General features: G+C 29.1%; 1 protein-coding gene across 1 annotated transcript in view; it reads left to right on the top strand.

The window, feature by feature from the left end:
- The first annotated feature begins 31 nt into the window (after window positions 1–31).
- Ntl (Neurotransmitter transporter-like) overlaps window positions 32–16,431 on the top strand; it is a 28,070-nt gene continuing 11,670 nt past the window's right edge. Inside the window, exon 1 of the mRNA XM_075296641.1 lies at window positions 32–640. Within this exon, the coding sequence (XP_075152756.1) occupies window positions 406–640 (235 nt within the window). The 5' untranslated portion in view covers window positions 32–405. The remainder of the gene's footprint in view (window positions 641–16,431) is intronic.

Raw genomic sequence — 16,431 nt, 5'->3', positions numbered from 1 at the left:
TTAGTCAACGGCGCGATTTCAAGTGAATAGAATGTGGGAATAATTCTATCTTATTTGTGAAAAGTTTAGATTTAAAAAGTTAAAGATTTTGTTGAGGAAATGTATTATATATAGTTCAAAAAAAAAATATAAAAAAAATAAAACAAAGTTCAAAAATAAAATTCTCAGCAACACATTTCCAATTTACATGATTTTCTTAATTAACAAAAAAAGGTGGTTTCTAAAGATATTTCTCTACCGTAAAATTGAGGCATAAGTAATTGCCTACATTCCGTTTTTATAAGTTGTTTCGGTCGATATATTTAGATGACTTTTAATTTTGTGAAAGAAAAAAAAAACAAACAAAACAAACTCAAATTCACATCGGGATATAATTTTCTGCAAATTTACTTTTAACGCATCCAGATGTCAAGTACAAAACAACATCAACATCTTAACGACACTCTATTGAAGACGTGTCCCAGTGAAAATTATGGTGGACAAAACAGTTCGGTAACACTTAGAAATGCCAAATATGACCCCGATGCAGACCGAGGCAGATGGGCATCTAAGGCGGAATTCCTTTTATCATGTCTGGGTTATGCTATTGGTTTGGGCAATGTTTGGCGATTTCCCTATCTTTGTTATCGCAGTGGGGGAGGTAAGTACTTTGGCTTTAAGGTGTGAAATACGTTCGAGTTTTGCGGCTAAAATCAAACGTGAAATTGCAAAAGTAGAATAAAACAAGTATATACGATAGAAAATGGAGCCGGGGCGAATCTTATGAACTAACCACCATGGATTGCGTACAAATTCTACTAATAACGATCGTTAAAAACCGTATTATTACACTTAATTGTGAATCAATTTCTTGTTTTGATAGGGTAGAACACCGAAACTGAGCCTTTACACCAAAAACAGGAATATGACAAAAAAAATGCTTTAAGAGCAAAACGTTATTATTCGACGTTCGTCATGGAACATGTTTCTCGCAACAATGTTATTTTCTCGAAAATTATGTATCATGTATATAACATTTTGCTCTTGAAACATGTTTGGGGTGATCATATTCCTTCTCTGCGTGTAGGACGCTCAAGAACCCACTAAAAAATTGTAGTAAAAAATTCAATTAAAATTTTCTTTTTATACCCTGCGCCACACTGTGGAACAGGGTATTATAAGTTAGTGCATATGTTTGTAACACCCAGAAGGAGACGAGGTAGACATATGGTGTATTTGACCATAATGCTCAGGGTGGTTCCCTGAGTCGATATATATCTTTCGCCCGATATGCACTTATATGGCCCCAGAAGCCAGAGTTTTGGCCCAATTTGGTTGAAATTTTGCAATAGGAGTACAATTAGTAGTATAGTAATGTGCACCAAATTTGATTGAAATCGGTTCAGATTTAGATATAGCTCCCATATATATATTTCGCCCGATATGCACTTATATGAACCCAGAAGCCAGAGTTTTATGCCGATTAGCTTGAAATTTTGCACAAGGAGTACAATTAGTAGTATAGCCATGTGTGCCAAATTCGATTGAAATCGATTTAGATTTAGATATAGCTTCCATATATATCTTTCGCCCGATATGGAATTATATGGCCCCAGGAGCCAGAGTTTTGGCCCAATTTGGTTGAAATTTTGCACCAGAGGTACAATTAGTAGTATAGTCATGTGTGCCAAATTTGATTGAAATCGGTTCAGATTTAGATATAGCTCCCATATATATCTTTCGCCCGATATGGACTATTAAAGTCCTATAAGCCAGAGTTTTGGTTCAATTTGGTTCAAATTTTGCGTACGAAATACAATTCGTATTATAGTCATGTGTGCCAAATTTGATTGAAATCGGTTCAGATTTAGATATAGCTCCCATATATATCTTTCGCTCGATATGGACTAATATGTTCCTAGAAGCCAGAGTTTTGGCCCAATTTGGTTGAAATTTTGCACTAGGAGCACAATTAGTAGTGTAGTTAATTGTACTCAATTTGATTGAAATCGGTTCAGATTTAGATATAGCTCCCATATATATCTTTCGCCCGATATGGACTAATATGGTCCTAGCAGCCAGAGTTTTGGCCCAATTTGGTTGAAATTTTGCACTAGGAGTACAATTAGCAGTATAGTCAAGTATGCCAAATTTGATTGAAATCGGTTCAGATTTAGATATAGCTCCCATATATAGCTTTCGCCCGATTTACACTCATATGACCACAGAGGCCAATTTTTTACTCCGATTTAGTTGAAATTTTGCAAAGGGAGTATAATTAGCATTGTAGTTGTGCCTGCCAAATTTGGTTGGAATCGGTTCAGATTTAGATATAGCTCACATATATATGTTTTTCTGATTTCGACAAAAATGGTCAAAATACCAACATTTTCCTTGTAAAAACGCCTCTGCTTAGTCGAAAAGTTGTAAAACTGACTGTAATTTTCCTTAACTTCAAATACATATATATATCGAGCGATAAATCACAAATAAACTTTTGTGAAGTTTCCTTAAAATTGCTTCAGATTTAAATGTTTCCCATATTTCTTTTACTAACATTGCGTTTCACCCTAGTGCATTAGCCGACTTAAATTTTGTGTCTATAGAATTTGTAGAAGTCTATCAAATTCTGTCAAGAACGAGAGATATTAAAATGTATGTATTTGGGACAAACCTTTTATATATAGCACCCAACACAATTGACGGATGTGGTATGGTATCGAAAATTTAAATCTACAAAGTGGTGCAGGGTATAAAATAGTCGTCCCCGCCCGACTTTAGACTTTCTTTACTTGTTGAATTCAGAAGTGGTGCAGAATTAGCTCAGAAACAATGAAATTTATATAGATATATCAGTAAAAAAAGCGTCACAAAAAGTAGTGAAAATGTTCATTCTGGATCCGGAAGTGGGGGAAAATTTGGCACAGAAGCGATGAATTTAACTCTTTCACTACCGAAATAAACCTAATGTTAAAAACTTAAATTTTACTTCTGGGTTTACTTGTACTAACATCATGTAGAACAAAAATTGTCATTTTAAGGACCTACCTCAATTACTTCATGATCTATATGAGTTTGTTTTGAAAACTTGATTCTTGAATTGAAACTAAATGGCCTGACGAAACTAAGCGCTGTTTGGTCTATAATATCTTTCGAAGTGTGAGAAAAAATACAAAACAGAGCCCAAAAAATATCAACTATAGTTTTTGTATGAATGTCCATTTACTAGAGACATACAGTAGAAAAATTGACTCAAAATTTCGTATTTTTTGTTTATTGTTAAAGAAGTATATAAAAATACATTTTATGTTAGTGCTCACCAATATGGAAAATATTTATAGCTTCCCAGTAAAAAAAGCGTCGCCAAAAAAGTAGTGAAACTGTTCTTTTTGGATCCGGAAGTGGTGCCAAATTGACTCAGAAGCGATGAATTTAACATGGGACGGATGTCCAACATTTCAGCAGCCGCTGCACTGAATTTGCATCACTTCTTAAGGTATGTTGTGGATTCAGTGTTTTGTATGTAAATTAAGAATTTTTGTGATATTTTGACAAATAAATAATTTTTAAAATTGTTTATGATTTTTAATGCATTATAACGCTTGTCTGGAACGTTTGTCATCAAATATTTTCAAAAATTTTTCTAGAAAGGATTTAACATTTTTTTTTGGCTAAATTTAAATAATTTGTACCTAAATTTAAATAATTTGTACCAGTTTATTAATTCTTAATATGCTTTTAACCTATTTGAAATAAATAAAAATAAATTTCCCTTTAAAAATATGAAAAAAGCGGGTTATAAAAAAAATTGACTCAAATGAACTTCCTGTGCAGTTAAAATAAAGAACATCTTTGGGAGAGCATTTTTGGAAGTTTTTTTTAAATTTGTGCCTTGAGAAGAACTTCCAAATTTTTTTTTTTGCTGGGTTATATAGATTAAAGTCTTTACTTTAAAATAGCATCAAGAAATAAATCGAAACTAAGTGGGGAAATAGAGTTTGGTGCCGTTTTCGAATGTCCTTCTAGGTGGACATCGGTAGTGGAAGGGTTGACATTTTTCTAGAAAGGATTTAACATTTTTTTCGGCTAAATTTAAATAATTTGTATCATTTTATTAATTCTTAATATGTGTTTAACCCATTTGAAAGAAACAAAAATAAATTTCCCTTTAAAAATATGAAAAAAAGCGGGTTATAAAAAAAATTGACTCAAATGAACTTCCTGTGCAGTTAAAATAAAGAACATCTTCGGGAGAGCATTTTTGGAAGTTTTTTTAAAGTTGTGCCTTTAGAATAACTCCCAAATTTTTTTGCTGGGTTATTTAGATTAAAGTCTTTACTTTAAAACAACATCAAGAAATAAATCGAAACTAAGTGGGGAAATAGAGTTTGGTGTCGTTTTCGAATGTCCTTCTAGATGGACATCGGTAGTGGAAGGGCTTGTCATAGTACGGATGTCCATAATTTAAACAGCCGTTACACTGAATTTGCATAATTTCATAGGGTGTAATCCGAATTCAGTGTTTTGGATGTGAATTAAAAAAAAAAAAAATTTAATATTTTGTAAAATAAATAATTTTTTATGTTTAATATTTGTCTGAAACGTTTGACCTCAAATATTTTCAAAATTTTGCAATCTTTCCAGAATGAATATGGATTTTTTTCGACAAATTTAAATAGCCTATACCATTTTATTAATTCTTACTCTGTTTTTAACCTACTTGAGGATATTTGTGGAAGTGATAACTTTGGCTTTAGAAAAACTTTCAATTTTTATTTGTTTTTTTTGGGTAGTCATATCACGCAGAGAAGAAACATGATTGCCACAATCATATTCGAAGAGCAAAATAATATGATAGCAGCTATTTTTGCGGCGACCATGTAATATTTTAACCTGCAACCATGTTGGCTCAGTGAACATGGTTCTAAGAAAAATACAATTGTCCTCATCTAAAATGTTATTATATTGATAAAAAGAATTTTGTTTCCATTAAAAGACAATGGTCACGATCTAAAATGTTATGTTATTCGTCAAAAATGTTTTTCTTCTAGTTAAAAGAACATGGTCACAACCTAAAATGTTTTGATTGTTATGAAAAAACTTTTTTCGTCGTCGAAAAAAGGACGCCACTTGAGAAAAGAAAACACAAAATCAACTTTATTTATTTGTTTTTATTTATTTATAAACTAATTCATTGTTTATTTGTATTTATAATGTTGTGCAAGCAAACTTCACATATTTTTACACACTCTAGTTTGGTTCAATTTCAACAATAAGAAATCATTCCATATTTACTTCGTGCCCATCAAATGTACAAACACAGACATCATATAACTGCAAATAAAAATAAATTATACCATATGTCAATTACACTTTCCTTTTTTGTATTCACATAAAACCACGTGCCATTTCTGAATAAATAAATTAACACAAAACACAATAATTCCGTATTCTCCGTCCATTCCAAGAAACAATCAACACACGACTGACGCGCAAAATGAAAATCGTGTGTACCTGCTCAATGTTTTTATAAAATTCTTGTCGCTGCAAAAAAATTAAAAAATTAAATGGTCACGAAAACAATGTACATGGTCTTTATGGCCATGTAATGCTTGTAGACATATCTATACGTAAACTATAAAAATACTTTTTTCTTTGCAAAAAAGTAAAAAAAAATTGAATGGTCAGGTACATGATTTTCCTGACCATATAATGGTCTCAAATTCTATCATTTAAATAATAGAACATGTTTGCGGCATTTGAGAACCATTTAAATGCTTATTGCCAACATATATTTTTCTCCGCTCGAAAATTATTTTTACAAAGACAAAATACATGGTTTTCGCGACAATTAAATACTCTAAATAAGCATTAAATGGATGCGGCAACCATGTCCAAACATGTTTTTTCTGTGCGTGATGGCAAAAGTCATCTTTTGAAGCAACCGCTGTATTGATTTCGCATAGTTCTTCAGATGTAATGCTATTTCATTTAAAACAAGTAAGGAAAGACTAAAACCATGGTAAATAGGAAAAAGATTTGGTACATAAATCAGAATACAACTTTGACCAATGTGGTCATATGAGTGCAATGAGAGCTATATCAAAATATGAACCGATTTCAAATTTAGCACACGTTACGACACTTTCAGTTGTTCTCCTTGTATTCTAACCAAAAATACAAACTTGTGCCAAAATTGGAGTCTATTGGATTAAAACTACGACCTAGACTTTGCTCTCAACATGGCTTGATCAACACTGGGCCGGCATTGAGCATTGCCATTTTTTTTAAATTTCCATTATTTTATTTGTCCTTAAAGCCTGAAATCAAAAATAAATCTGCAAAAACAGAATAAAATTATATTTTCTCGTTGCTAATTTTATTGTAACCTTATGATTATGTACAGGTATGACCTGTACAGGAATTTCGTGTTTTGATAAAATACTGTTTTCTGAAGGAAAAAAATACGGTGGAAGCAAAAACTTCGCTTGATAATCAGTTTCCGGACTCTGCCCCATAGAAATCGACTATAATGGAATTCAAGCGTGATGAAATGAGCACGGAGGACGGTGAACGCAGTGGACGCCCGAAAGAGGTGGTTACTGGCGAAAACATCAAAAAAATCCACAAAATTCTTTTGAATGACCGTAAAATGAAGTTGATCGAGATAGCAAAGGCCTTAAAGATATCAAAGGAACGTATTGGTCATATCATTCATCAATATTTGGATATGCGGAAGCTCTGTGCAAAATGGGTGCCGCGCGAGCTCACATTTGACCAAAAACAACAACGTGTTGATGATTCTGAGCGGTGTTTGCAGCTGTTAACTCGTAATACATCCGAATTTTTCCGTCGATATGTGACAACGGATGAAACATGGCTCCATTGCTACACTATTGACTTCAATGGACAGGCTGAGTGGACAGCGACCGGTGAACCGTCTCCGAAGCGTGGGAAGACTCAAAAGTCCGCTAGCAAAGTAATGGCCTCTGTTTTTTGGGATGCGCATGGAATAATTTTTATCGATTATCTTAAGAAGGGAAAAACCATCAACAGTGACTATTATATGGCGTTATTGGAGCGTTTGAAGGTCAAAATCGCGGCAAAACGGCCCCATATGAAGAAGAAAAAAGTGTTGTTCCACCAAGACAACGCACCGTGCCACAAGTCATTGAGAACGATGGCAAAAATTCATGAATTGGGCTTCGAATTGCTTCCCCACCCATCGTATTCTCCAGATCTGGCCCCAGCGATTTTTCTTGTTCTCAGACTTCAAAAGAATGCTCGCAGGGGAAAAAATTTGGCTGCAATGAAGAGGTAGGTGATCGCCGAAACTGAGGCCTATTTTGAGGTAAAACCGAAGGAGTACTACCAAAATGGTATCAAAAAATTTGAAGGTCGTTATAATCGTTGTATCGCTCTTGAAGGGAACTATGTTGAATAATAAAAACGAATTTTGACAAAAAAATGTGTTTGTCTTTGTTAGACCGGGGACTTATCAGCCAACCTGTTATATACAGTGAAATTCAGAAAATTTAAATTTATTGATAAATCTGCGCACTTCAAAAGAACTTCATGTGAAGTGAAACTTAAGTACATCTAGTATTTTGGATGCATTTTAAAAGTAATGATTTACTATAGGAAGAACTTCCAATAGTTTTGCTGGGAAGTTTAATCAGTGGATTGATCTATTTGGGTGCTTTATCTTTTAATATATAACTAAATTATTTTTAAACGATGACTATTATGACAATAAACTTCGATTTCCATTCTAAAATGTGCGAGTTTTATGGTTTTTGGAAAACCCTGGTTTAGCTGGTCATGCCGATTATATGAGGAGTCTATAAATAATTTTGAAACGATCTAAAATGAAATTTGCTCTTCAAGAGCTTTCGGAAATCAAGTCTGGCGATCGCTTCACATGGGGGCTGTATATAATTATGGCCCTATATGGACCAAATTTTGTATGGTTCTTACAGAACATATACTGAAAATTTCAACAGGATCGGATGTAATTCGCTCTTTCAAGAGGCTCCGGAAATCAAATCTAGTGATCGGTTTATATGGACAAAATATTAAATGATTTTAGGGGACATACCCCAGTAAAAAATGGAGCACTATTTCAGCAGGATTGTACGGGAGAGAGGCAGTACCAACGTCTTACAAAACAACCGAATCAGCGCTGATTTTTGTGGAAGATGTCCCGATTTAGAGCAGCTTCTACATAGCGCTGATATAATTGCTTATTTTAATAGAAATATTGTTCAGAAATTATATATAATCTTGAGTTTCCTATTTTATAGTATTGTTGGTATGAAGGAAAACAGCACTACTTTTCATGCATCTATACTGCATGCATTGGTTACAATAACGTAAACGAATGATCATAAACTTGTTTGATTACTCGTTTACGTTATTGCCACCGATTCATGCAGTGTGGATGCACTGTCTACTTTATTGTATACCAAAACGCGCAACTAAACTCTTACTGCTGAAGTATTTTTTGCTGAGATGCTCACATCGCGTACCACATTTCAACCGGATCGGATGAAAATTGCATTTCCGAGAGGCTCTGGAAGTCAAATCGGGTAGTCGGTTTATATGGCGATTATACCTACAATATATTTGCTATACCGTCTGACCTTAAATTCGATAGCTTGTTTCGTTCAAAAGTTGACGGAGGTACATTACTAGATCCACTCAGAGTTTCACAACGACCCAGAATTTAATGGAATGACAAAATTATTATACCACCATCCTAGGGTGGAGGGTATAAAAAACGTGTATACCCAAAGAAAAGTGGATTTCTAAAATCAAGTTTCAAATTCTTATTCTTAGCCTGAATTCGTACTTAAAATGTTAAGCATGCAAATGCTAAGTTATACTCATATTAAGTACAGAATGTGTTTATTTGTGCAATTCATTTATGAGCACATATGTTTAACAACCAACATTTTGTTTGTCAATTTTTTTTAGTATTATTGTGAATCTAAGTGCCTCCTCACATAAAAGTGAGGAGAACGAAAAAGTATGAATATAAAGAAGTGAATGCAGCATACAAATATTTAAAAGGTAAGTAAAAATAAAGTTTATTATTTTAAAATAAATAAATATATATATTTCATCCAATTTAAATTGATAGTACATACATCTATAAGCAAAAGTAGCGTCTACATAAATAACAAGAAAATATTTGTCGTTGGTATAACAATTGGGAATAATACTTCTTCTTTTACAACTTCTCATAATCAATTGTTATACATTTAAGGTATGGAAATAAAAATTAAAATTGTGAAAAAGTCGACGCGGCTCCTCCAAAAGTTCAATCGAACGAAACATCAGAAGTCATTAAATTGACAATTCCGTTCCCTCAGCTTTAAAGGAGTGCTTGAACAGAGCGTCACTGGAATTTCTTATTTTACGTCTTTTTCTTTTCATTACAAGTGTATATATCGATATAAAAAAGAATAATAAAAAATATTTTAAAAATATATGAACCTAATTTTATTTTATGGGAATTAAATACAGATTAGTATTAAATAGAGCTTCACTAGGCTTGAATCAAGCACTTCCCGTACTTGAAGAAAGCACTAACATGATTGAAAACTTCTAAAATTAAGAAATATGTACTTAATATTTTCGGGATTAAATTAAGAATTTTCTTCTTGGATTTAGAAAATCCGTACTTACTGTATTTTTGACACCGCTACCATAACAAACAAAGTACAAAGTAAACTTTTCTCTATTATTTTTTTGAGTGTATGACCCAGTAACCAATATTAGTCTCTTAAGCATTAAAATATTCTAGACATTGTGCAATCTTATCTCATTTCGATGTGTTTCTTATTCCAAAATCCTAATATGCTTGTCTAGCGATATGTTTGCTGCCTATAAGACATTTATGGCTATATGTGAAGACGAATATTCCGTGAGACGTCATTATCGACAGTTTACATGTCGTTGCTATTTCCATTAGAACTGCTTGTCGTGCTTATAATTTTAAGCTTACAAATAATCTAAAGCTTTTCAAAAACTCACCGCACTGCAATTTGGTAGACACATTTATATGGAGTAAAGCACTGATGGTCCTTATATTGAATTTGCAATTTAAATATAAAGTGCGCATGCTCCATAATATATCTATATTTAGAAATGTTGTTCATATACCAACATTCACACAGTTGCATGTTGCAGACGTTTACTGTTGCACATACAGTCCATTGCTACTACATGCATTTATTGGGAAGTTAAATTTGCAAATGTGCATTGCCTTCGATAGCTCAGTTGGTAGAGTGGTGGACTGTAGCATAAACGTTTCTTGGGTTGTTATAACTGGAATGTGATGGTTCGAGGCGATTGGCTGTGGCGTTAGCTCTTCCAATTGTTACTTGGTCCTCGCTTCTGCTATACACACATCTTAAAACATCAATTGATATCCATAGGTCGCTGGTTCAAATCCGGCTCGAAGGAAGTGATTTTTTTTAATATTTTTTGATATCAACTACTTTTGGTGTTAAGAACACGGGTGCCACACGAGCCAAAAATAATCTACCAAAACTTGGAGAAAATTTTTCAAAAACTTTACCAAAACAAAAGCCAAATTATTTCATTTCAATAGGAAATTTTGTCAAAATTTCAGTTCTATAGGAAATTTTGTTAAAAATTCAGTTCTGCAGGAAATTTTGTTTCTATAGAAAATTTTGTCAAAATTTTATTTTTATAGAAAATTTTGTACAAATCTTATTTCTATAAAAAATTTTGTCAACATTTTATTTCTATAGAAAATCTTGTCAAAATTTTATTTCTATGGAAAATTTTGTCAAAATTTTATTTCTGTAAAAAATTTTGTCAAAATTTTATTTCTATAGAAAATGTTGTCAAAATTTTATTTCTACAGAAAATTTTGTCAAAATTTTGTTTCTATAGAAAATTTTGTCAAAATTTTATTTCTATACAAAATATAATCAAATTTTTGTCAAAATTTGATTTATATAGAAAATTTTGTCAAAATTTTTTTTCTACAGAAAATGTTGTCAAAATTTGATTTATATAGAAAATTTTGTCAAAATTTTTTTTTCTACAGAAAATGTTGTCAAAATTTGATTTATATAGAAAATGTTGTCAAAATTGTATTTCTATAGAAAATTTTGTCAAAAAGTTTTTTTTTTCTTTAGAAAATTTTGTCAAAATTTTGTTTCTATAGAAAATTTTGTCAAAACTTTATTTCAATAGAAAATTTTGTCAAAATTTTATTTCTATAGAAAATTTTGTCAAAATTTTATTTCTATAGAAAATTTTGTCAAAATTTTATTTCTATAGAAAATTTTGTCAACATTTTATTTCTATAAAAAAATTGTAAAAATTTTATTTCTATAGAAAATTTTGTCGAGATGTTATTTCTCAAAATTTTGTCAAAATTTTATTTCTATAGAATATGCTATCAAAATTTTATTTCTATAGAAAATTTTGTCAAAATTTTATTTCTATTAAAAATTTTATTTCTATAGAAAATTTTGTCAAAATTTTATTTCTATAGAAAATTTTATCAAAAATTTATTTTTATAGAAAATTTTGTCAAAATTTTATTTCTAAAGAAAATTTTGTCAAAAATTTTATTTCTATAGAAAATTTTGTCAAAATGCTATTTCTATAGAAAATTTTGTCAAAATTTTATTACAATAGAAAATTTTGTCAAAATTTTATTTCTATAGAAAATTTTGTCGAAAATTTTATTTCTATACAAAATTTTGTCAAAATGCTATATCTATAGAAAAGTTTGTCAAAATTTTATTTCTATATAAAATATTATCAAAATTTTATTTCTGTGGAAAATTTTGTCAAAATTTTATTTCTATAGAAAATTTTGTCAAAATTTTATTTCTATAGAAAATTTTGTCAAAATTTTATTTCTTTAGAAAATTTTGTCAAAATTTTATTTCTATAGAAAATTTTGTCAAAATTTTATTTCTATAGAAAATTTTGTCAAAATTTTATTTCTATAGAAAATTTTGTCAAAATTTGATTTTTAAGAATATGTTGTCAAAATTTTATTTTGATAGAAAATTTTATCAAAAATTTATTTTTATAGAAAATTTTGTCAAAATTTTATTTCTAAAGAAAATTTTGTCAAAATGTTATTTCTATAGAAAATTTTATCAAAATGTTATTTCTATAGAAAATTTTGTCAAAATGTTATTTCTAAGAAATTTTTTTCAAATTTTTATTTCTATAGAAAATTTTGTCAAAAATTTTATTTCTATACAAAATTTTGTCAAAATGCTATTTCTATACAAAATTTTGTCAAAATTTTATTACAATAGAAAATTTTGTCAAAATTTTATTTCTATAGAAAATTTTGTCAAAATTTTATTTCTATACAAAATTTAGTCAAAATGCTATTTCTATAGAAAAGTTTGTCAAAATTTTATTTCTATATAAAATCTTATCAAAATTTTATTTCTGTGGAAAATTTTGTCAAGATTGTATTTCTGTGGAAAATTTTGTCAAAATTGTATTTCTATAGAAAATTTTGTCAAAATTTTATTTCTATAAAAAATTTTGTCAAAATTTTATTTCTATAAAAAATTTTGTAAAAATTTTATTTCTATAGAAAATTTTGTCAAAATTTTATTTCTATAGAAAATTTTGTCAAAATTTTATTTCTATAGAAAATTTTTTCAAAATTTTATTTCTATAGAAAATTTTATCAAGATTTTATTTCTATAGAAAATTTTGTCAAAATTTTATTTCTATAGAAAATTTTGTCAAAATTTGATTTCTAAGAAAATGTTGTCAAAATTGTATTTCTATAGAAAATTTTGTCAAAAAGTTATTTTTCTTTAGAAAATTTTGTCAACATTTTGTTTCTATACAAAGTTTTCTCAAAATTGTATTTCTAGAAAATTTTGTCAAAATTTAATTTCTATAGAAAATTTTGTCAAAATATTATTTCTATAGAAAATTTTGTCAAAATTTAATTTCTATAGAAAATTTTGCAAAAATTTTATTTCTACAGAAAATTTTGTCAACATTTGATTTCTATAGAAAATTTTGTGAAAATTTTAGTTCTATATAAAATTTTCTCAAAATTTTACTTCTATAAAAATAAAATTTTGCCAAAATTTTATTTTTATAGAACATTTTGTAAAAATTTTATTTCTATAGAAAATTTTGTCAAAATTGTATTTCTATAGAAAAAATTTTCAAAATTGTCAATATGCAAAATTTAAACTCGGGTAGTGTACTACTGGAGCTTACGGCCGTATATACTTGTTTTCTCTTTATATCCTTAAAATCACTTAGTTCACTCCATTTTTTTCGGGTGTAGATTTTTGAACATTTTGTAAAACTGGTTCGTTATATTCTACAATTCATTGACATTTACCTATATAACAATACGATGAGTATTCTGAATAAATTATAGATTAAATAATCATATTAAAATTTATATAAAAAAGAAACAATGAGGAGATTGGTAGACGAAAAGAGAAAGTTATCGAACACTAATACATTAGATTAGATGTTAAAATTTTATTAATGAAATTCGCCAAAAGTTTTCATTGAAGCTCATTAGGTTATGTTTGTCAAGATCGGGCGATAAATATGTATACTCTAAAAAAGATTTACTTGGATCCAAAGATTTTGACTTTACTTTAAGGATTTTTTGTATTGATTCCGAGTTTTTTAAAATAAGAACATTTTTTTACCAATGTGGTTTTTAATCTAGGACCAATAAAATTAAATTAGGATACAGATCTCATTTGTCCAATTTTCGTTGGCTTTTTGCGGTATATTAATAAAGCTATTGACGTACCAACAAATGCCAGTTTAAAAAAACCGACTTATAACGGATACTTCAAAGTAATTAATGTTTTCCTGATTCAAAAAAAAAAAACTTTTTACCAAAGATGCTAAATCGTCGAAATATATCCTTATCCTATATTTGAAGCCTTTTTATCTTATATCTAAAGATTCAATACTTCAGTTAATTTAGGAGAACTTGTCTTAGTTTTAAGACATAAAACTTTAACGGAGGGACGCAAACTTCCAAAATTTGTGCCCTAAATTTAAAAATTTTTTTTTTGAAGCAAAGATTAAAAACTTTATTTTAATTAAAATTTCATTATTCTAAAGAAATGTGTCCTAAATATTTTGTAAATTGTTCATCCTAAAATTTAGTTTGCGTAATCTTTAATATCACGTAAATATTTTTTCAGTGTGTATTCGATTCATTTTCAACCGACTTCATGTTTGACACAAGTATTTATTTTGCGTAAGTTTGGAAGAAATCGGTTCATATTTCGATTTAGCTCCCATATATGTCTTTCGTCTGATTTACACCTTAGCAAAAATAATCTACCAAATTTTGAAGAAAATTTTACCATAAAGTTTTTTTCTGTCAAAATTTCATTCCTGCAAACAATTTTGTCAAAATTTTATCTCTATAGAAAATTTTGCCAAAATTTTATTTCTATAGAAAATTTTGTCAAAATTTTATTTCTATAGAAAATTTTATCAAAATTTTATTTGTTGTTGTTTTTTATTTCAGCTTAAAACCATACATTGACTAAACTACAAGAGTAGCTTAACCAACAGAGGAAAAGAATGTTTGTCAAATTTATTTGGGCAAAGCCCTATAGACTGCAAGATGGTTGGATGGACGCACGTTTCGGAATTACCACATTCCTCATCAGCATCCTCTACTTGCAGCAAAACTATCAACCAATTATCAGAATAAATTCAGGCAGTTTATTAAACCCAACAAAACCACACTTGAACCCTCCGAAAAAAGGTTTTACATTGATAGCCGGCTTATGCCGAAATAAATTCGAAACAAACATATCTCTTTTCCTATGCCACTGTCAAATCATCGATTTGAATTCACATGGCTGGGTTTATTTTGAGCGTGCCTCCTCTTCTTTTTCCATTTGTTTTGTTTTGTTTGTAATATTTTCTATAGAAAAATTGAAAATTTTTGCAAAAATTTTATTTCTATAGGAAATTTTCTCAAAATTTTATTTCTATAGGAAATTTTGAAAAAAATTTATTTCTATAGAAAATTTTAACAAAATTTTATTTCTATAGAAAATTTTATTTTTATAAAAAATTTTGCAAAAAGTTTATTTCTATAGAAAATTTTACAAACAATGTATTTCTATAGAAAGTTTTGTCAAAATTTTATTTATATAGAAAATTTTTGCAAAAATTTTATTTCTATAGGAAATTTTCTCAAAATTTTATTTTTATAGAAAATTTTGCAAAATTTTATTTCTATAGAAAATTTTGTCAAAATTTTATTTCTATAGAAAATTTTGTCAAAATTTTATTTCTCAAAAATTTTATTTTGTCAAAATTTTATTTCTATAGAAAATTTTGTAAAAATTTTATTTCTATAGAAAATTTTGTCAAAATTTTATTTCTATAGAAAATTTTGTCAAAATTTGGTTTCTATAGAAATTTTTGCTCAAAATTTTATTTCTATAGAAAATTTTGTCAAAATTTTATTTCTATAGAAAATTTTGTCAAAACATCTGTTGATTTTGTAAGAAATCGGTTCAGATTTAGATATATAAGGCCCCAGAAGTTTAACTCTGATTTGCTTTAAAATTTACGCAAGGAGTACAATTAAACTTGGTTGAAATTGGTTCAGATTTAGATACAGCTCCCACATATATCTTTCGCCCAAGTTAGAGTCATATGACCACCGTAGGTCAACATTTCACTCTGATTTACTTGATTGAATTTTGTACAGACAATTACCATTCTAGATATGCATTTCAAGTTGGTCAAAATCAATTCAGATTTAAATATATCACCCATACATGTATATCTTTCGACCGATTTATGTGTCTCCGGTGCCCATTCAACCAAATCGGCACGTGTTGCCTCCACACGCACAGAAAAAACATGTTTGGACATGGTTGCCGCATCCGTCGAAGCTTATGTACCCTCCACCATGGATTGCGTAGAAACTTCTACTGAAGATTGTCATCCACAATCGAATTACTTGGGTCGCGGTAACACTTGCCGATGGCAAGGTATCTTAAAACTTCCTAACACCGTAATATACACCACATAGTCCATACGTGGTATATATTAAACTAAAAAGGCCGATTAAATACGTATATAATTAAGTTTAAAGCTTCTATAGAAATAAAATTTTGACAACATTTTCTATAGAAGTAAAATTTGGAAAAAATTTTCTACAGAAATAAAATTTGGAAAAAAAATTTCTTTGGAAATAAAATTTGGAAAATTTTTTCTATAGAAATAAAATTTTGACAACATTTTCAATAGAAATAAAATTTTGACAAAATTTTCTATAGAAATAAAATTTTGACAAAATTTTCTATAGAAATAAAATTTTGACAAAATTTTCTATAGAAATAAAATTTTGACAAAATTTTCTATAGAAATAAAATTTTGACAAAATTTTCTATAGAAATAAAATTT

This window comes from Haematobia irritans, chromosome 2, assembly GCF_050003625.1.
Source record: "Haematobia irritans isolate KBUSLIRL chromosome 2, ASM5000362v1, whole genome shotgun sequence".
NCBI lineage: Eukaryota > Metazoa > Arthropoda > Insecta > Diptera > Muscidae > Haematobia > Haematobia irritans.
This window is presented reverse-complemented; position numbering and strand designations above follow the sequence as displayed.